At 54.0% G+C, this 21,910-nt stretch overlaps 2 protein-coding genes across 2 annotated transcripts in view; one reads left to right on the top strand and one right to left on the bottom strand.

Annotated features, from left to right (window-relative positions):
* Positions 1 to 4,880: 4,880 nt before the first annotated feature.
* On the top strand, positions 4,881 to 6,754 carry ENHO (energy homeostasis associated). Its single transcript, XM_026506344.4, has 2 exons — positions 4,881 to 4,967; positions 5,938 to 6,754. Exon 2 carries the CDS (start codon positions 6,095 to 6,097, stop codon positions 6,323 to 6,325), a length of 231 nt encoding a protein of 76 aa, XP_026362129.1. The 5' UTR covers positions 4,881 to 4,967; positions 5,938 to 6,094; the 3' UTR covers positions 6,326 to 6,754.
* Positions 6,755 to 6,805: 51 nt separating this feature from the next.
* Positions 6,806 to 21,910, bottom strand: part of DNAI1 (dynein axonemal intermediate chain 1) — a 58,400-nt gene continuing 43,295 nt past the window's right edge. The window contains exons 13-20 of the mRNA XM_057313528.1: positions 19,699 to 19,946; positions 15,038 to 15,127; positions 14,820 to 14,907; positions 14,075 to 14,154; positions 12,710 to 12,858; positions 12,502 to 12,601; positions 10,150 to 10,335; positions 6,806 to 7,128 (exon numbers count right to left, since the gene is read on the bottom strand). Of these exons, the coding sequence (XP_057169511.1) occupies positions 7,030 to 7,128; positions 10,150 to 10,335; positions 12,502 to 12,601; positions 12,710 to 12,858; positions 14,075 to 14,154; positions 14,820 to 14,907; positions 15,038 to 15,127; positions 19,699 to 19,946 (1,040 nt within the window). The 3' untranslated portion in view covers positions 6,806 to 7,029. The remainder of the gene's footprint in view (positions 7,129 to 10,149; positions 10,336 to 12,501; positions 12,602 to 12,709; positions 12,859 to 14,074; positions 14,155 to 14,819; positions 14,908 to 15,037; positions 15,128 to 19,698; positions 19,947 to 21,910) is intronic.

Here is a 21,910-nt window from a genome sequence, read left to right as displayed (position 1 = left end):
GCAGTCAAATTAAACCCTTGGTACTTAGTATTTGGAGAGGCAATGGCTGTGGTTTCCTCATCAGGTTGTGTGGTATGGTTTGAGTGTTGTTCCTAGAAACTGAGCCTCAAGTTCATTTCCCCAGTCCTCCTAACGCTTCTGAGCTAAATAATATCTTTTAACAAATCCCTTTTGTGTTTTAACTATCCAGGGTGGATTCTATTATTTGTGAAAAACAACTCTGATGAAATTACTATATTTAACAAATCTCATGCTCCATCAATTACAAGAGGCAATTTATTTTATGAACTACAGTTGACCCTCAACACAGGTTTGAACTGCACAGGTCCATTTATGTGTGGATTTTTTTTTATAATACTGTAAATGTATTTTCTCTTACGATTTTCTTAATAACATTTTATTTCTCTAGCTTTATTATAAGAATACATTGTATAATACATATACAAAATATGTGTTAATCAACGGTTTATGTTCTCAGTAAGGCTTCTGGTCAACAGTAGGCTATTAGTAGTTAAGTTCTGGAGGAGTCAAAAGTTACACATGGAGGGCGCCTGACTGGCTCAGTGAAAAATGCATGTGACTCGACCTCAGTGACATGAATTCAAGCCCCATATTGGGTGTAGAGATTACTATAAAAAAAATAAACTTAAAAAATGTTTTTAAAAAAGTTATACATGGATTTTTGACTGTGCAAGGGCTTGGTGCCCCAACCCTGCATTGTACAAGGCAGGGTCAACTGTACTAGAAGAGGCTAAAAAACTATTACATCCCATTAATTGTAAGACTGTATCCTGATCTCAGAGTTGTTTATTTTTTTTAAAGATCTTATTTATTTATTTATTTATTTATTTATTTATTTATTTGACAGAGAGCGAAAGAGAGAGAGAGGGAGCACAAGCAGGAGGAGCGGCAGAGGGAGAGGGAGAAGCAGGCTCCCCACCGAGCAGGGAGCTCACTGAGGGGCTCCATCCCAGGACCCTGGGATCATAACCTGAGCCAAAGGCAGACGCTTAACTGACTGAGCCACCCAGGCGCCCCTAGAGTTGTTTAAACTAGGGGGGGAAATGTGCTTTAGGATGAATAAGTTATTAGCAAAAGGAAATCTCCCCCAGATGAAACTGACAGACAGCTGATTACGATTTGAAAAGAATTGTATCATCTGGGAGGAAAATAAAACCACACCCAATCCTCATAAATGCAGAGATCTGTGATTGCTCAATGCCGGGATAATCCCTAAACCACCACCAGAAAGTGTAGTGCTAATCACTACAGCGCCCCCCAGAGAAATCCTCCACAGTGATGCTCGCAGAACACTGGATGAGGGATCACATCCTTATGGGCAAAACCTGGGGCAGCCAGATTGGCTGAGAAACTCTGTAGCCAAAGAAGTGAGTCAACAAACAGATGCCATGAGATTTCCCAGTTCCACCATGCTCACTGTCATTCATGGCCAAACAATATATGATGCTCTGGATTACTGACCACATTACAGTGCCTTCTTTTTATTTTGTTCTTCATTTCTTCCATCTCTACATATCAGGAGTTTTGGGGTTATTTTTGGGCAGGGGGGTAGTGGTTTAAAGGTAGTTCAAAGGCAGTTCAAACAAAGGTAATGAGGTTATCAGTAGCCATATTCACACCTTATAGAAACCTGACTGGAGCATGAAGAGACATTACCCAGAGAACTTCCATGTGAAGAACAGTGGTCCTATGATATAATCCCCAGAAGCAGGAGCTACATGTGTCACCGAGCTGCCCTCCATGAGAGAGGTGGTGAATTTATTGGCATATGTATAGTGGAATGGTTGGAATATGCAGGTGAGGACGTTTTTGGAATCATATATATGTAGGAAAATAATGTGTGTGTGTTGGGCAAACAAGGGGAGGACTACAGCGAACACCTGCCGTTCTGCATTCTCTCTTCTCTTAGGACACCCCCCCCCCCCCGCCCCGCCTGCCACAATGTCCATGGGGTTTTCATGTGAGCCATGTTAGGGAATTTGGGCTTCATCCGTCCCTTGGCCACAGCTGATTGGGTCCAGAGTTAAGTATCTACCTAAGCTGAGCCAATCAGAGCACTTCCTGAGGAATTTGCAAACTGCAACCAAGAAAAAGCAGCTAGTGTCTTGCTGGATGCCTAGACAATAATATTTTTAAGCTTTGGGATAGTGCGAAGTGATGTTTTTCACCACGTGGACCAGAAAAACATTAGAAGCTAGTCTGGTGGTGGGGATGTAGGGCTGGGCAGGGCAGGGAAGGAAAGGAAGGAGCCTGGCAGAGAGTAACAGAGATGAGCGCTGGAGAGATCCTAATGGCTTGTGTGTCTTTAGTCCCAGTTATTCCTGAGGCGTCCCTGCCTTTAGGTTTCAGTATCTGATGCTGTGTTTTTGTTTTTTAAGAGAGGGAGAGAGGTGGGAAGGGGCAGAGTGAGAGGGAAAGAGAGAATCCTAAGCAGGCTCCATGCCCAGCGCAGAGCCAGACGTGGGGCTCGATGACCCTAGATCATGACCTGAGACAAAATCAAGAGTCAGAAGCTCAACTGACTGAGCCACACGGGCAACCCGCTCAAGTCACTTTTCTGGTTTGACTATCATTTATTGATAACTCACAAATGCGTCTTCAGCCTGAACCTCAGACCTACTTATCCTACTGTCTATGGGACATCTCAACTTGGTACTTCAAATCTAGCATATCTAAAATGGAATTCCTCATCCTCCACCTCCCCCACACATCACCTCAGGCCCCTGCTGAGACACCCCCCTCTCGTGTTTTCTATCTCAGTAAAGGGAATCACAGTATTCCTAGTCACCAACCTGGAAGTTACCCCAGACTTTTCGCTCCCTCTTATTCCCCATATCCTGTAGGTCTAAGTGTCTAAGTTCTGCCAATTGTAATTCCCAAACATCCTCAGTGCTCTCTTGTTCTCTCCAATCCTCTTCCCCTATATCATTTCAGTCCTTTGTCATTACTCAATTGCCTTCAATCTCCCCTTCCACCCAGCAGTCCAAATCATCCCTCTAATTTCTGGATATGATCCCCTTTACTCCTCTGCTCAAAATTCTTCAGTGGCTCCCCACTGTTTGCAGGATAAAATCTGAACTCCTGCAGCTGGGTCACAAATTCACTCACATTACACTCAGATGTGCAACAGTATATGTCTCCTCTCTTTCCTAGAACGGATTTGATCTTGCTCACAATGCCCCCACCCTGCTGGGTAACAGGGGCAGGGGAACTAAAATTAATCTATTCTGGTAAACTCAGTAGGGTCCAAAAATTTATTTTAGACAGTCTGTAAGCATGACTCAGTCCTTCAGATTATCTTTCCCTTCCCTTTCTTGTTTTCAAGATAGCATTTGGATTTATAGGGATCTCATGTAAATTTCATGGCATTGAGGGAAGGGGCCCCCTTAGGCATATGGTCCTTGGGGTTGTGTCCGTTGGCATTTGCTGAAATGTGGTGGGTCGGGTACAAATGAATTGGTGAATTATAACCCTGAGAGGTAGCTATTACTAAAATAACTTTACAGACGAGGAAGCTGAGGCTAAAAGAGGGTAACTTGCCCGAGGTCACAAAGTTAGTTAAGTGGCAGAACCAGGAATCAACACCTCCCTGAGTCTGGAAGGCACTTGAATTCCAGGGTAATGTTGGATTTGGGAGCACCAGGAGTCTTCATGGTATAGCTTTAGGGACGTGCGCATCCATGGAGAATATGTAGAGTAGAATGAGAAAAGGGTGCAGTTCAGAACACTTAGGAATCACTGACCTATAAGGTACGGTAGGAAGGCCTACCTGACAGCTTCTGCCCAAACTGATCTTCCTCTCAGGAGAGATTCTGGGACGGAGAGAGTCAGAAGCTTCTAGGAGGGAGAGTCATGCCTAGTCCTGTTCGAACCATGGCTGACCGATCTCTCGGAATACCCCATTACTGTCTATCCTAGGCGCCCCCACAACGCAGCAAAGCACCAACTCGCGGCCGATACGGGGTAGGAACTCAAAAAATACGCCCAAAGAACCTGTGTTGGCAGAGCTGCTCACACCTCCTGGGGCCAGGGAATGTAGAGCCACCTACAGACCCTCTAAAGTGGGGATGTAGAGTCCACCCCCAGCTGGGAGTGGTTATCTAGGGGGCTTCCAAGATGCGGACGTTCAGTCTCCTCCTAGATGTGGGGACCCCAAGGCCTTCCTCCAAGGATGATGCGGGCAGAGGCAGCTATGGAAGGGCAGTCTCCTCACGTATGAGGGTACAGAGGCCTTTCTCAGATGCTGGATGTGCAGCTCTTCCAGGTGTTGAAGGTGCAAGAAATCCCCGCAAGTAGGTGGGCCTGGTTCCCACCCCCTTCCCCCACAGGGATCAAGACCTAGTAGCCCCTTCAGGCTTCCTCCCGCCCCCGCCCCACGCCTGCACAAGGGGCGAGCCAGTCCCCACCCCAGCGCGCGACCAATCGCCCGGGAGCCTGGCGCAGTCAGCCAATTGAATGACGGCAGCGGCGCGGAGATGGCTCCACCCCCCACAGGAGGCCGGCCGCCGGCCTTCCACGAAGCGAGGTTCTCAGCTGTTCTTGCTGCCTGCCGAGCCTAGCCGAACCCAGCCGAACGTAGCCGAACGTAGCCGAACACAGCCGAGCCTAGCCGAACCCCGCGCCCGGGCCGCAGCCGCCGCCCGAACGCCGCCGAACGAGTTAGCGAGCCGCCGCGGCCGCGGAGGAGGCACCGCCCCAGGGGGAGGAGGTGCCGGCTCGCCGCAGACCGCCCGCGGCAGAGGCCGCCCCGGTCGCGCCGCGGCGGGAGCGGCGGGCGGAGGCTGCGCGGCCGAGGGGGAGGGCCGGGGGAGGGGACATCGCCCCTGCCCGCCTCCTCCCGCCCCCCCCTCCCCCCGCCCCGCGCCGGCAGGCTCCCGAGGCTCAGTCGGCGCCCAGCATCCCGCTGCCCCGGACCCTCCCGCGGGTGCGCACCGGGCTCAACTCAGGTAAGGGGGGCCCTCCCCCCATGGGCATGGGGGTCGAGAACCAGAGACAGAGATAAAGAGACCCAGACCCACATGGAGACATAGAGACACAGCCGGGGAGAAAGAGACAGACACAAAGAGACACATGAGACTCACAGAACTACAGAGACAGACCCCACGGAGAAGGGGAGAGAGACACGTCCACGGGGACAGAGTGACCCACAGCAGGGAAGAAAAGAGAGACCGAAAGACACAAGAGACCCATACACACAGAGACCGGTACAGAGGTACACAGAGATAGACTGGGAGGGAAAAGAGACACACTCAGCCCCTCAGAGATGGGGACACGCGGAGACAAACACAGAGGTGGGTATGCAGAGGAGGGGCACACATCTAGGCAAGGGAACGGAAGATTAAGAGCCAGACACACAGACACACACAACTGACCGGGAGAGAGAGTCCCACAGAGAGGCACACCTAGGTACACAGCCTTGGATACACAGACCCACACATGCGTGCCAGGGCCTCCACAAAGTTCCCTCTGTCTGAGCTGGCACCTCTGGAGGTCTCCTGGGCTGGCTGGCTGGAGTCCTGAGAAGGGGGAGGCGCCCAGGCCACACAAATGCTGGTCACAATCCCCATCCTCTAAGGCCTTGGGCTTCCTCAGTCTCATCCACTCACACAGTGCTTTTGAGAGCTGGACTCTTGGTGGGCAGGGCCAGGCCATGCCCACTGGTTCCAAGGAGAATGAGATGTAGGCTGTCTGCTCCAGCTTCCCCGCTGTGGCTGCACCGCCATCCAGGTGCCCAGAGCCAGGCCTGAGGATGGGGGCGTTGGCTCTATGGGGTATTTAGATCTGCTGGGACCCAGAGTCCTCTGCCAGGGAAGCCAGACATGTGGGAAAGGACTCTCTTCTATACCCCGCTCCTCCTAGGCCTCACACTACCCCTTCCTCCTCACCACCCTTTCCTCTGCTCTCTACCTGCCACAGGCTCAGGACTGCAGGTGGACATCCACTGCCCAGGAATCACTGAGTGTGGACAGGACAGCCTCTTTGGAAGGCCAGCTATACTGGAGTTCTGCCTCGGCATGGGCCTTGCCATCGAGCCAGCCCCGTGGTCTGTGCTGGTCTGAGGGTGCTGCCTGTCATGGGGGCAGCCATCTCCCAGGGGGCCCTCATTGCCATCGTCTGCAACGGCCTTGTAGGCTTCTTGCTGCTGCTGCTCTGGGTCATTCTCTGCTGGGCCTGCCATTCCCGCTCTGCGGACATCGACTCTCTCTCCGAATCCAGTCCCAACTCCAGCCCTGGCCCCTGTCCTGAGAAGGCACCCCCGCCCCAGAAGCCCAGCCATGAAGGCAGTTACCTGCTGCAGCCCTGAAGGCCCCTCACCTAGCCTGGAGTCTGGGGCCTAAGTCTGCCCCACCCAGAGCCTGGAATCAGGATCCCAGGGTCTAGCCAGCCTGGGGTCCAGAACCCAGAGTCCAGCCTGTCTGGAGCTGGACCTGGCAGCCCAGAGTCTAGCCAGTCTGGCTCCATGAGGCGCTCTGGTGGCCCTGGTAGACAGGCCTGGGGTGGGGGTTCATGAGTTGGTGCTAGGGCCAGGGCCATCTTGACTCTGCTCCATACTGAGGGCCAGGGACTGGGGCCACCTCTCCCTAGGCCAATTGCCTCCAGGCCCTTGAGGTTGGGGAAGCAAACTGGAATCCATGGCAATAACGGGAGGACGTCCAGGCTGGGCCCCTCCTCGGGTCCTCCCACTGTTTGTTGGATAATAAATGGAACTATGGCTCTACCCTGAGATTTCCTCCTCTTCCTGAGGGCCCCGCGGTAGCAAAATTAAAGGTGTGCGGTGAGCTTCCAGACACAGGTTTATTTGTGCAAAGTAGGACGGGATAATGGTTGAGGGCTAAGTCCTGGGGTGAGGTGCTGGGACCCGGGCTGAAGTAGAGTGCTGGTGGTAGATGCTGGGACCTGATCAAGGGTGGGGTCACATACTGGGTACTAAGGCTGGGCTTGGGTACCAGGGTCAGGGGTTACAAGTACTGGGTTCAAAAAAACGGGACAGAGACTGAGGCCAAGCGCTCAGGTCTTGGTTTTCACTTCTCTCACCAGGTTCAGCAGTTTATCCAATTTTGCGATCTCCACAGCTGGACCCTTCTGTACCTCCTGCCCCTTCTTTTCCTGGCGGGGAGGGGGGGAAGTACATGGAGGGGAGGAATGGTGAGGGATGGGCCACCTTTCTCTGGGTCCCAGCTCTGCCTCTGCCCAGCCTGCCCCCGCTTTGTCCCGCCCCTCTCCTCGCCAGTTAGATTCTGGATCCCTGCCTCTCCCCATCCCCAACTCACGTTAGGAGACCCAGGCCCAGCTAGGGCCTCTGAGAAGCATCCAGTCTGGCTCTGAATCTCAGATCAACAAACGGTCTTGATGCTGGGAGGAGTGGCAGGAGGTATCTACGTGCTAACCCTCAGAGGAACTAGCCTTTCAGGCTAGGAGAACTGTAGCTCTGGGGAGAGGTAAGGCCTCTGACTGTTGGGACCACCCTTCCCACAGGAGGGGTCCTGGCTGAGTCCCAACAAGGAGCTAAGAGGTGTGTGTTTGCGGACGGAGAGAGGTGTGGACAAAGCCACAGGTGCCCTCACCTAGTACCAAAACTTTTAGGTCAGGTTGGGAGTGAGTGACATTTGGGGCCAGGCCTGCTGTTTCAGACATACCCAGGGTGGAGGAGGGTGTCAAGAGACCCAGGAGGGCAGATGAGATGTCCCATGTGATTCCGGATGTTCTTAGCTGGGACCGTCCCTTAGAAGAGCAGATCCTAAATTTATGAGCCCTCACCCCAGCCTACAGGGCACTTTAATGCCCTGAGAAAAAGAGAACTGGGACACTGGGGTATATGTCACTCACAGGCCCGAAGAGCTCCATGGCAGACCAGCACCAGTCCCATCCTCCCTTCTGTCCAGGCAGCAGGGTGTGGGCTAGGCTGGGGCAGCTGCCATTTCCTGCCTTCCCTCTGCTCCAGAGCCCCCTCTCCCCCGCCCTCTCAGCCACCTGTGCCCACTGCTTGCTGGCACCTGCTCCAGCCTTGCCTGCTGAGGGCCCAGCCCGGGTCTGGCCTGGGCTGCGAGGAGAGGAGGGAGTGCATGGCCAGCAGGGCCCTTCCTGGCCCCATCCTGGCTGCTGACACCATGCAGAGCTCAGATTTCCTCCTGGTGTGACCACTGCAACTGCTCTCAAACCTGTCTCCCCTTCCCCTTGTGGCCCAGTGCCTTTGTCACCACCCAACTCACTCCTACACTCTCTAGGCAGAGGACAAAGACATCTTTTCCTTTAACTACTCTCCTTTCCAAATCCAGTTAGTGTTCTCTTCTTGGCCTCACCCTATCCCCTGGGAGTTATGGGACCTGGCTTACAGTTCCAGCTTTGTCATTAACTCCCTATATGACTTTGGGCAAGTCCCTTGCCTTCCTGGGCTCAGTTTCCCATCTATACTGTAGTGAGGGAAAGATAGTCTTTGACCTTTGACAAGCTGTGCTCTGACACCAATTAGAGGAAGCTTCCCAGGTCAGGAAGTTGGGCCTCTGTGGCCAAACCCTCCTGGAAAGGGCAGGGAGACTGCAGCCCAAAGAGGAGAGGCAGTAGGGATGCCCAGAGGATTTCCTTTTGCACAAGTCACTTGGCTACTGATAAGATCAGATGACAATTTCACAGGAACCTCCAATCCACCAAAGCATTAGCCCCCAGCTGTCTCCTGCTCAGGTCCTCGGCTCCCCAGGTACCCATACACTCAGGTCTTCAGAGATAAAGTTCCCCAGATACAGATACACAGAGCCCAGCTCTCTTAGCCATGGCTGACGCTTGCTCAGAGAGGAGTTGGGACCGTGGGAGATCCTTGCCTCCCTGGGTCAGAGTGGGCAGGGCAGGCCCCCACCCAGATCTACTACCCTCCAGGTGTGATGGCCATACCCTTGCCCCAAAGGGTAACCACCGTCCCTCCCACTGGGCTGTCCAGTTCTGCCAGCTCAAGCCTGGGTCTCCTTCCTAAATTATGAGCAGATTTCATCTGTTCCACAAATTGTACTGTCTCCTTCCCCCTCCTTAAGACCAACTAGCTGGGCTCAGCAAAGAGCTTCAGACCATGCCCGACCCCACCCCCTCATCCCTTCCCATCCCCCCCCCCCCCAGCCCACCACAGCCTCTAGGCCACAGCTGCAGGCGCTTAGCAGCCTTCTGAGTATTTATAGCCAAGTCCACCCCCTCCCCCAGCTGGCTACAATTACAGGCCCGGCCAAATTCCCAGCCCTTGTCTCTGGTCACGGTAGGGAATAGACCAGGCAGGTACCAGAGGGACGTTGCGGTGACCCCTGCTTTGGTAAGGGTGTAGGGGGGCAGGTATCAGTAGTTGAAAGCGATAGGGCCCTGCCCTTGCCTCAAACGGCAAATAAATGCCTTATATTGCAACCAAGTATATTCATCAGGGCAACTTGGCCCAGCCCTGGCCCAGCCCTGATCCTGGCCCAGAACCTGGCAGAAAGCAAATTCTGTATCTTCTCTTAGCACCTAAATGGGCAGGACTGGGCTCTGGATTTGAAGGCCTGGATGCTCAGGTCTGAATCCGGGCTCTTCGGATTTTGAGGTGCTGGCTCTGGGCTCCATAGCCTGTTTTCAGGGCCTTGGGCTCTGGGTAGGGTCTCCAGATCAGCACAAATCCCAGAAAGGAGCCAGAGCTCACAAGGAGGACTGCCAGCTGCTGATGTAGTTACCCTCTTTTCCTTTTCACATTCTTCCCTGTGTGGACCCACAGCTCCCAGCTCAGGGACCACTGGAGCAGAGGCCTGTGTAAGTCCAGCCAGTGAAGCAGTGACTAAGCCCCAAGCCCCCTTCCCGGATAACCTGGTCTACACCAAATAAGCCAATGATGTCTACGTGCTCCTCCAGCCTTTGGACCCATACTGTCGCCTGCTTACCGGATGTCTCCACCCGGAAGCCCCACAGGTAACTGAGTTTCAGCATGGCAAAACTGACCGCGTTGTCCCTCCACAAACCCACTTCTCCTGTGCTCCGTATTTGGGCAATGACCCCACCCTGACCCTGGGTTTCCCTAGCTAGAAAGCTGGGGGCCACCCCCTGACTCCTCCCCTTTCTCTCAACCCCCACCATCTTGGAGACTTTACTCCTTACAGCAGCCCAAGCTACCCAAGCCTGTACCTTCGGCATCTTGCGCAAGTTGGGTGAGAGCTTGAGGCAAATGACGTGCCCACGGTCATCACCCACAATGATGATGGGGTGGATAGGATTGAACTGCACGTGGGTGATCTTGTTCTTCTTTCTGGCCACCACGGGCTGGTTGCAGATGGCCTCATACTTGTTGATGGACAAGTCAAACACATGGGTCTGTGGAGAGGTGGGTGTCAGCACACTCAAGCATAAGGGGGCCCCTGTCCTCCACCTCAGAAGAATCAGCACATGGGCTTTCTGGGGAAACGCAACAGAAGCCCAGCATGCTGGAGCTGGAGGCAGTGGGAGAGGGGATTTGTGTCTCCGATCATGTTTTTCCTGTGGTTGAGGGAACGAGCATAAAAAGCTCAGGAGAACATGTAAGTCTATGAAGAATTAACAATACTAGCAGCTACCATTTATTGAACACTTACTATGGCCTAGACTCTGGGCAAGCATGTTACATAGTTGTTTCACCTAATAATCCTCACAGACCTTCTATAAGGTAGGTTCTGTTATTATCCCTGTTTTATAAATGAGGATATAGGCCTCTTAAGGGTAACTTGCCAGTAAGTGGCAGAGCCAGGGGTTATAGCAGTTAATATATGCAAGGTGCTTAGACAAATGTTTAATCTTATTTTTACCATTCCTTGAGTCCAAACCATTAGTAACTCTTGCCTGGACAACCGTGGCACTGTCCTGACCCGTCTCTCCTCTTCCACGCTTGCCCCTCTACCATCCATCCTCCATGCAGCCACTAGCCTCAGCTTAAACGATCTAAAATCTTCCAGTAGTTTCCCTTGGCAGTGTACATAAAATCCAGATTCCTCACTCCAGATTGCTCCACTCTCACTTCCTGCGCTCTCCCCTTTGCTTCCTAGACCCAGGCACACTTGCCTGCTTGTCTCTGAAACCCCTTCAAGCTCATTCTCACCTCAGGGCATTTGCACTAGCTTTCCCCTCTGTCTGGAATGCCTTTCCTCGTCTTCACCTGGCTAGCTCTTGTCATTCAGCTCTCAGCTTGGATGCCACCTCTTGAAGAAGCTTTCCTTGACCACCCGTCCCTTTCTGTTACATCACTCCTTTTCTCTCTCTTTTAAAAAAGATAATAGCTTTATTGAGATATAATTCACATATAAAAACATTTACCCACTTAAAGTATACAATTCTTGGTTTTTGGTATATTCATAGTTATGCAACCATCACCACAACCAATTTTAGAACATTTTCATCACCCCAAAAGAACCCTTGTACCATTAACAGTCACTTCCCATGTTCTCCCACACCCCCAGCCCGAAGCAACCACAAATCTACTCTCTGTCTCTGTAGTTTTGCCTATTCTAGACACATACAAATGGAATCATACAGTGTGTGGTCTTTTGTAACCGACTTCTCACGCTAGCATGTTTTCAAGTTCATCTGTGATGCAGCATGTATCCAGTACTTCATTCCTTGTTACTGCTGGATCATAATCCTTTTGGCTATACCATATTTTGTTTATCCATTCATCAGTTGATGGACATTTGGGTTGTTCCACTTTTGGGCTATTATGAATAATGCTGCTATGAACACTGTGTACACACTTATTCCTCTGTTCATCTCTGCCTAGCACTTAATGCTAATTTTGTGTTTGCTCTGTGTCCCTTTCCCTTCACAAGAATGTGAGCTCTATAACTGCAGGGACCCGAATCGCCAGGCCCTGTCCTGGTGCTGGACACCATAGTTGGCCCTTAGTAAACATCTGTTTGGCAAATAGGTGACTGATTGACTTTAGGGTGATGCCTTCAACTGCCATCTTTCCTTGAGTGGGTGCCTCTCAGGTTATATCAAAGGCCATAAGGAAAAATGGATTTACACCCAAGAATTTCTTAAAAAAATATTGGTTTCTGAGTTTTTACCAATTCTCAGTGTTGCACAGACCCCTCCCATCTTCCTTCCTCAGACTCCGCTTGCACATTTCCCAGGCATGGGGACCTTGCACCTTTTAGACATTATTTCAATCACAGATAAACTCTGGCTCAGAAGTTTTTCCTTACATCAAGCTGGCCCCTGCCATCCTGTAGCTCCCTCCCCAGGGCTGTCAGAGAAGATAACTGCTCCTCACGGTATCATCCCCCAGAGTGTTCTGTCCTTCGAGATGAACAGCCCCATTCTCTCCTTGAGGCCTCATGGGATGAATGATTCCTCTTTTGACAGGGCCCTGGATGGCCTAGCCCTTGAGAATACAGAGTCCTTATGTCTCCCCTTCCCCTACCTGATTAAGGCACTACATGGGCTCTCTAGGAGGAAGACCCTAAGATGCTTCATCCTATCTCTTGTAGAGGGTCCCAAGGGGGCACTCACCTTCCCGTTGGTGGTGACTGCCGCAAACACCGTAGAAGAGTATGGTGCCCAGGCCACATCTCCCACAGCTGAATTCAGATCATAGATGAACATCGGGGTCCTGCAGTGGTGGAGGGGTGGAAAGTTCACCATACAGAGGGCTCGCAGTGCTAGAGCCCCACAGGCCCCAGCCCAGGGCAGGGTCCGAGGGAGGGCACATCTCTCTCACTTGATGGTATGGTCCCAGATCTTCACAGTCCAGTCGGAGCTGCAGGACATGAAGACCTTGGTGTGGTACGGGTTCCAGGACACAGCGTCCACTGCCATGTTGTGGGCATCATAGGTGTCAAGGAATTTGCTGGAGTAGGATTTAGAGCACTGGGGCGAGGGTGAGGGCAGTGGGGGGATCAGGATCAGGAATGAGAGAGACATCAGCAGCCATTACTTCCCTGGGGGCCCTGGAGAGTCAGAACCTAAGACACCTCTTCTGTCCCCACATCATTGTCACAGCTGAGCTGGGGCCAAGCCCCAGCTGCTGGCTGCTCTTCTCTGTGCCCTCAACACAACCAGAGACTGGGTTGGGGAGTTTTCCTGGAGGGTGAGAGACAGTGCTATAGTCTGCGCAGAGGATTCCAGGCCAAGTAGAGAAGGGCTTCTCTCCCTGAGTCAAGGCAGAGCAGGTCTGGGGGCCCTGGGTGAGGTGTGGCCTAGCCTGTGTCCAGGCCAAAGCCTATGGGCAGACAGACAGAGCCCTGGGTCCACTCACAGCCCACCGACAAAATCCTTGCAATAGTGATAAGCATCCCACCTTGCCCAGGTAAGAGTAGGCGCAGAGCCAGGAGCAAGTCCCAATCTCATGATTTCCCATCGGATTTCTTGCCCAGACCAGCATGCCCCTCCTCTCCCTCCAGGAGACAGTGTGACTGACTAGTCTCCTCCCTCCTGCCTCTCCCGCGCTGCCTTTGGGATGGGTGTAGAGGGGGTTGGGGACCTCTTTTGCATTCAGACCAGTTCCTGCTGGGCCTCAGGGGCTCCTGGGAGGCTGCTGGTAATTAACATTCTGAGTCTCTGAGCCTAAGAAAAGCTTGCAGCAGAGCTATTTCTGGACGGAGGGAGGTTCAGAAGGATGTTCACCTACTGACACTGAGACCTTGCAGAAACTGGCCACGAAGTTCCCTCCCACCGGCTGGAACACACCCAAGATTCAGAGAGAAATTTTCTTGTTACCCGGCCTTCAGAGCTCAGCTCAAGTTCAGATTTCCTCCAGGAAGTCTTCTTAGATGTTCCAACACTCCCCAACCCCCACTCCCACATCTGCTTCTTCTACTCCTAGGAAGGGAGGGAGGGCCCAGAGGGAAAGATACCACCAGGCTGGGCTAAAGTCAACCTCTAGATTTTCATCCCCTTTTCTGCAGTCATCCCTTCTTCCTGCCACGCAAGCAAGTCAAGAATACAGTAACTTCTCCCAAGAAGCTTTCTAGAACTGATTAACCCTGAGATCTGTCAGAACGGGGTCTGTTGAGAAGGATAAATTCCCATGGTTCTCGGGTCTAGACGGCCCATAAGAAGCTGGCACCGGGCAGCGCTGCCTCACCTTGTAGATTTTTCCCTCCTCTGTGCCCACTAGGAACAGATAGTCGATCTCTTTGTGGAAGTCAAAGGCCGTGCCGCAGCCTTGGGAGAAGAGGTAGAGCAGCTTTAGGCCTGTGCTGGGAGGGAGGCTCCCAGCACCAACTCTGCCCAGCAGGCCCCTGTGACAGCCTGAGCCCTGTCTCCTGCAGGAGCTCGGGCCAGGCAGACAAACAGAAACCGGCCGTCAGGCCTGCTGCCTGTCCCAGGCAGTTGGGACTCTGCAAACGGAGAGGGCTTCTGCAGACAGGAATGGGGCCTGGGTAAACAAGGCAGGGATTGATTTAAACAGGGTCAGGGTCAGGGTAAACAGGGATAGGGTCTGCAAACAGGGACATGGTCTATGCAAACAGGGATATACTCTGCATAAACAGGGTAGGAATTGAGTAAACAGGGACAGGATCTGGGTAAACAGGGGCCTGATCTGCATAAACAGGACTGGATCTGCATAACAGCGCCTGATCTGCATAAACAGGAACAAGGGTCTGCAAACAGGGATGGGATCTGCATGAACAGGGAGGGTCTGCAAACAGCCAAGCTCCGGGACAGGGACGGCAGGGCCAGGCTTTCCCATTACCTCCTGTCCAGGCTTCTGTCCAGCACAAGTGGAGGAGGGAGTGCTTGCTAAAAGGAGATGGCCACGGTCTCTGACCCTCAGGGGGCCCGAGTGAAGTGGTCAGGTGTGGAGGTGAGCCGGCTGGGGTTCCTACCCGCTGTGTGTAGCTGCAGCCCAGCGGGACCATCCGTGGCGATGCCCTCCGCCTTCAGCTTGATGACATCTGTGTGGACCAGCTCGCTCTGTGGCCAGAAGGGAGGGGGGAGGATACATGGGTGGGGCTGCAGCAGCAGGGCTGAAGGCTGTCTGTGCCCTTCAGCTCCCCCCATCCCCCATCTCCACCCCATATGACCCTTTCCGGGAACCAGGCACCTTCAAGAGCGTCCAAGACACAATCCTGCCGTCAGATGACACAGAGAAGAAGTTGAGGTTGTTGTCCATGTCATCCTTCTGCCACCTGACCTGAAACATCCCAGCCTGTGAGCTGTGGGACGCTACCAGGGTGTTGAGTTAGGGCTGGGAGCTGAGCAGGGCTCCCTCAAGAACCCATGTGAGCTTCAGAAGCAAGTTCTGGGAGCCCATTTTCCAGTCCCACAGTTGGCCCTTCCTCTTTCCTTCCACCCATCTCTGTCTCTCTCATCCCTCTCTCCCCGACCATCCTGGAGTATCCGTGCCAACACTGGCCTACACCACTGGCTTGGCAGTGGGAGGTGCCAAATTCCTCCCTGGGTTGGGTTCCAGGAGCCAGTTGTAGGGGGCAGGTGGAGTCTCTGGGCTCATCCTCCTTATGTAGACAGGCCTGGAAAGAACAGGGCCCATCAACTAGTTTCCTCACTTCTAAAACGGGAACCATAATAGCACGGGTTTGTTGTAAGGGTTAAATGAGACATTGCAACTATTAAAGGTGCAATAGGGGCGCCTGGGTGGCTCAGTCGTTAAGCGTCTGCCTTTGGCTCAGGGCGTGATCCCGGCATTTTGGGATCGAGCCCCGCATCAGGCTTCTCTGCTGGGAGCCTGCTTCTTCCTCTCCCATTCCCCTGCTGTGTTCCCTCTCTCACTGGCTGTCTCTATCTCTCCGTCAAATAAATAAAAAAATAAAATCTTTAAAGGTGCAATAAATGTTAGCGAGTATCCTCATTATGACCCTCATCCTAGGAACTGGGGTGCCAAGGTTCAGCGGGGGGCTTTTTCCTGCTTGCTTGGGGCGGGGTGCCCTCTTCTTCCAGGTTGACCTTTCTCTAGGACCTCCTTCACGTCACCACTAGCTCCTGCTCCCAGAATCTTGCTCCCAAGCTCAGATTTGAGCTGCCTTTCTCTATCTGCAACTCGGGGTTAATAATCGTGCCCCACCCATCTTCTCGGGGCTGGAGGCAAACATATGGGAAAGTGTTTTGGAGACAGAGCTGTTGTCTTATGAAGATGACATGCTTGAGGCTCAAGTTTCTGTTGCCAGATGTGGAGGCCTGGCCAAGTCCTGTCCCAGAGAGCTGGGGTGGGGCTGGGTGCCCAGAGCTTTCCATTCTCCAGCTCCCTCCAGACCTCCCATGCGGGGACCCTGTCCCTTCCCCTGTCACAAGTAGGGGCCCAGTGAGGGAGGACAGAATTCACTGCCGCTGCCTGTGACCACAGCTGTCACCATGGCTGTTGAGGGGTGTGGTTGGGGGAGAGGGGATCGCCTGTCCCCAGCCAACCCCCAGGCCTGGCTGATCAGAGTTACAGAAGGGCGGGCCCAGTCCTGCCTGGGCCTGTCTAGGCAACTGGCTCTTTTTTTCACTGGGGGGCCTAGAACACCACAGAGCCTCTGCGGTATAAGTCAGAGCTGGCCCTTACACTGGGACCACTTCTCCTTCTCTGTAAAGATGGTCTCTTTAAAGGGGGGAGGGGACAGGGGGTGTCAAAGGCCAGGCTGTAAGAGGCGCTAGGGAGCTACAAAGGGAAGTGTTTAATGAGCACCCTCCAGCGGCGCATGGAAATTGTAGTTCACACCCCACTTAGCGGCCTGATGCCCGGTGGGGGTTGCTGCGTGTATTTGCAAGTGAGCAGGTATGTGTGTGTACAAGTCACACACGTGCTCCTGGGGTGGAGGTGGGAGGGTAGGAGTAAGGAGGGGTGGGTGGGCAGGTGGTAAGTGGGGTTCAGAGAATGAATGAGTGCCCGGGAAGTAGGTGGTAAGGAGCCTGCTTCACGAATTCCTTCTTCTGCCTTATCTGATTAGGGCAGACCTGCCTGCCCCTCCCCCCATCTCTGCTCATCTATCCATCCCTGCTCCCTTCCCCAGTACAGCACGGAACACACACACACACACACACACACACACACACACACACACACACAGTGTTGCTGCTCGAGGCTGCACAGTGGGGCTTGAACAGGGCTGGGCTACCCAGATGGGCTCCCTTGGGCAGTAGCCTGTGCCATGGGCTAGAAACCTAGTCCCCTTTGAACAGACAGTTCTCTCCCTGGCTCCAAAACCTTCCATGGCTCCCTGCTGCCAACAGAATAAAGTTCTTCTGCCACAGCCTGGCATTTGGGATCCAACATAACCTCTCTGGTCTCTCCCAAGACACAGTCCTTTTAAGAAGGACCTAGACTCTGATGTCGCTGTCGTGCCATTTACCAGCCCAGTTTCCCTCCAAGCTCCAGGCTTACACAGCCCACGGCCTGTAGGAGGCCTCCTCTGGCTTCTTTTCATTGTAGATGTTCCTCTGGCTTCTTGTATTCACTTCTGGCCAAACCGGCTCCTCCTCAGTCATTCCATGGCTCCCCTGGGCACAGTCCCAGGGCAGCATCTCGTAGCTGTCTAGTTGCCTTCTGTTGCTTTTACTACCTTGGCAGTGCTCACCCTACCTTCTCATTTCTATCTCCACTGTCCCTGCTGTAGCTCGGGCTTCAGAGTTGCTCATGCTGCAGTGAGAGGACATCTCCAAGACAAAGCATGACTGTTCTCTGCCCCAAACTCTCTGATGGTTCTGCAGCCATTTTCAAACCGTGCTGGAGGGAGCTCTTAGGAGCCTTATGAAAGTACCTTGGAGGACAGGGGGAGTGCGAACAGGGGACCCTCAAGCAAGCAGGACGCTGAGTCACCAGAGCCCCATTCCCACCTCTGAGATATCGGGTTTCTGTACTAGCACTTCATCTGAAGCCCCTGAGTACAAGGCGCAAGCTCCCTCCTTGCTAGAGAAGCGCGCTCACGCAGGTGCTGGTGTTGTCCTCGGTCCGCGCCACCCTCCCTGCCTCTCCCACTGCGCCCCAAATGCTGCTCCCCGCTGCCACTCCACTCTGCCTGATGCCCCTTTGTACCCTTCCTCATCTAACTCATACTTATTTTCTTTTTCAACTAAAATCTAGACTTCACTCGATTTTCTTAGTTTCCTCCAAATAGCCTCTTTTGTTCTGCTCTAGGATCTCACATTACATTTAGTTGTCATTAGCTAGTGCTTTCTCATCCCTTACCATTCAGCTCACGTGTTGCTTCCTCTGGGAAGACCTGGCCCCCTGCCCCTGCTCCTTACCCTGGACAATCTCGAGGTCCTTCCTCAGTGCCCCCAGGAACCCTCTTTCCGAGTTAACATATTGCCCTGTCCTGCTCAGCCCATGGCTGTGCTTATCCCCCCACTGGGAACCCCAGGGACCAAGCCCTTAAGCACCCTCAGCTCCCAGGGGAGCACAAAGAGGACTCACTGAATGGACAGATGAATGAGGAAAGGGGGAGGGAACTAGAGGCAAAGAGGGAACAGGAAGTCAGGAAACCAGGGAGCGAGTGAGTGAGCGCCAGGCAGCCCCTCCCCTGTCACAAGCCTCGAGTCCAGCCAAGAACTCTTGAGTCTTTGGTTTTGCAAAGGCACTAGCCCTGTTTCCCCAGCAGGATGGTGGGAGAGCAGAAGGCCGTCCCTGCCTAGGTCGGTGCCAGTCTCTCTGGTACCCGCCCAATGAAAGTGATAGCATGTCTTCTGCATGCCCCAGTTCTTTCCCCAACCTGCTATCTGCTTCCGAGAACACAGCAGAGGCGTAGCCGGATGGTTGGCCTTGGCCCCTTGCCCTCTTCTGGGCTTGAGGAGGGTGGTCAGGCCAATCAGAGATGCTCTGTGCTTGGCTCTGGGCTATTTGAGCTGGGAGAGCAAGGGCAGGCCTGCTGCTGGTTTAGTCTGACCAAAGCAGGTCTTTTTCTCCTCTCTTGGTTCTTTAAAGTCTCTGCAGACATCCTCCCCATGTCTCGAGACCTCCGCGTGCCTGGAGACGATGAATGGGAAGGTGGGATTTTCAGAGGAGAGAACTCCTGAGACTGTGAGCTGTGGTCCCTGCTTTGGTAAAGAGCCGGCAGGGGTGGGGAGGGGGTGTCTCATGGGAAGGGGTGCCTCCCTCTCTGTGCCCTGGCTCTGGGCAAAGGATAAAGAAGAGAGGGCACCATGTCCCCTGTGCCTGGACAGGCCCCCCTCTGCTCAAGGAGCTGAGCTGTCTGAGAGCTGAAAGCCAGTGCCTAGGGCAGGTGTCTGCATGACACAGGGAGCTCAGGGCCAGGAAGGCAGGGGTGCAGAGCCTGCCTGGAGACTCTTATTAGGGCAGGGGACTAAGGAAGATGAGAAGACAGAGTCCCAGCACGGCCCTGCCCAGAGGGCAGACACACTAGCAGCACCCACTCGTGTCTGGGAGTTGCCCCAAATCTAGCCCAGATGGCAGGGGAGAGTCCTGGCAGGGAGTCGAGGAAGCCCAAACACAGGGAACTGGAGTCCTTGATGACACAGCAGAGGCCCGTCAGGCTTTCGAGTCTTCCAGCCAAGGGCTAGGAGTCCCTGAGCGCTGCACCTAGGAGAGCCTTCGCAGAGAGAGGGGCCCTCCTGCTAGCAGCTCCGCGCCACAGACCCCTCCCCTCCCGACTCTCACCTCCTGCCCTTCTCTGCCCCTTCGCACACCCAGCTCCTTGGCCTCTAAGCTGGTGCCTGTCCTCCCCATCCCCTTGCCTGTGGCCCGTCCTCCCCAAGGTCCCTCCTCTAGGGGTTCCACCCCCACTTCTCCCGTCTGGGTTCCAGGCTGACCTGCCACACAGGGTCCGTGTGCTTGCCAGACTTGGCTGAGCTGCGGAAGGAGGGCTGGGAGTGGGGCTTCTTGAGGTTGTAAATGGCCACGTTCCCGTCGTAGTGGCCCACGACCACCAGGTAGGGGTGGTCCGCGTGCATGTCGAGACACATGATGCCGCTCTCGCTGCTGAAGCTGAACTCAGGGAAGCTGGGGTTCTTCATGCTGTAGAGCAGCAGCAGGCCCCGGCCCTGCTTCAGGAAGTCATCTGCCGCAGGGAGGGCGCCAGGCTGTGGGGGCGGGTTCGGCTGCCCCGCCCCGCCCCCACGGGGGACAAGCCCTGCCACTGCTTGTCAGAGAGGGTGGGATTCCTCTCTGGGCTTCATCTTCTCTGTCTCAGAAATGGAATCATGAGCCTTGGCTTCTCCCTTCTTAGGGTTCCTGGGAGGGTAAGGTGACCAGGCTTATCTGAGGGACAGACAATCATTCTCTATATTCTCCCTGGGGCACAGGAAAGAGGGGTGCAGGCGCGAAGAGTTGCTAGGTGAAGAATGCGTGTGGGCTCGGGAAGAAGCAGCAACCTCAGAGAGGGCTCAGCGGCCCAGCCCAGGGGCAGGTGGTTGTCCTTAGATGCCCGAATGATGCCCGTGTGTTTCCCAGCCCAGCCCAGGACAGGAGTTCAGTTTGGACTAACATGGAATTCTCCATAGGAGTTCCAAAGTAGCCACCCATGGGCAGCTTCCCGTACCCGCTCGCCCACAGTCCCTGGCTGCGGCCTGTGCCCTAGCTGAGGCAGGTTCCCAGAACTGGGAAGTCCCAGCCAGCCAGCCACGGGCCACTATGGGTGACAGCTTTTGGTGACCAACAGCGGACCACTCCGCAGAGGCCCTCCTCCCTGCCCACCCCATATCAGGGGAGAGCCTCCCTCTCTCTCATTCTCTGCTCACGAGGCACCCAACCTGACAAGGTGTCACTGAACAGAACACAGTCCAAGCCCTCGAGTCCAGCTCTCCTGCTACCACTAGTCCAGGACCCTTCCCAAGCTCAGAAGAGGAGGAAGTCTAGAGCAGCCCCTATCTTGGGGACCCTCTGCTAAGGGAAACTTCTACGTGAGGTGATGGCTCTGCTCCCTCCCCTGCCAGGGCTACCTCTTTTGCCCCCTGGCACTGCAGGCCTAGGGCCTCCTGACCAAGTGGCCAGTCCTGAGGTCTTGAGCCCATGGGTGGGAAAAATAGGGAGGCCACTCCACCCTGACTAGTTTTGCTGAGTCATTCTTTCTATCTTATTTCTTTTTCTTTTCTTTTCTTCTCTCTCTCTCTTCTTTTTTTCCCCAAGATTTATTTACTTATTTTAGAGAGACAGAGACAGAGACAGCATAAGTGGGAGGGGCAGAGGGAGGAGGAGAGAGAATCCCAAGCACAAGCCCAACACGGTGCTTGATCTCATGACCCTAAGATCATGACCCGAGTGGAAACCAAGAGTCAGAAGCTCAACCAACTGTGCCACCCAGGTGCTCCTCTGTCTTCTTTCTAATGCTGCCCCTTACTCAAGGGAGTAAGTCCCTGGGTTGGTTTCCCTGGGCTCTGGTGATGAGCTTGGCTACAACCAGTTACCAGATATTCCCACCCCAGGCACTCTGCAAACACCACTTGGTGCTTACTGGGAGCCAGGACTAGGGAGCAGGGTGCAGCAAGGAGCCAGGCTGGCCTTAGGTGGGTAGAGTTGGAAACTGAGGCAAGCCGGTATGCCCACCAGAGCAGGTCTCTATGGGGAAGCCCACCTTCCCTTGCTAATCCTTACCAGCTCCGGGATTCCCATTGGGCATCCCTCCCTCCCCACCCCCATCACTTGCAAAGGAGGCTTCGTGTACCAGGAGGGAGTTGCCCGTCCAGTGGAAGGTGCTGGGATCCAACCTGAGCCATGGGAAGGGCACACAGTGGTCGAGGAAGGAAAGTGTTTCTGCTCTGGAGAAAGCGAGCCTCTCACAAAGAGGAGGAGCTGGGGGTTTCCAGATCCCCCAGAGCCAGGTGGGTCACCCTATGCCTGACACTACCTCAAAGCCAGTAAGAACTGTGGTGTGGGGAGCTGGGCCTCCCCTTGGGCAGGACCCTGACAGGGACAGAGACACTCCACTGGAGATGTGGGCTTGCCCTCAGCAGCACCTAGTGTGATGAGAGAGCCAGACCCTGCAGCTGAATGAGGCCAACCCCTCGATGGGTAGTGAGCAGTTAC

This window comes from Ursus arctos, unplaced genomic scaffold (assembly GCF_023065955.2).
Source record: "Ursus arctos isolate Adak ecotype North America unplaced genomic scaffold, UrsArc2.0 scaffold_18, whole genome shotgun sequence".
Taxonomy (NCBI): Eukaryota; Metazoa; Chordata; class Mammalia; order Carnivora; family Ursidae; genus Ursus; species Ursus arctos.
Note: the sequence above shows the minus strand (reverse complement) of the source record. Positions and strands in the feature narration are given on the sequence as shown.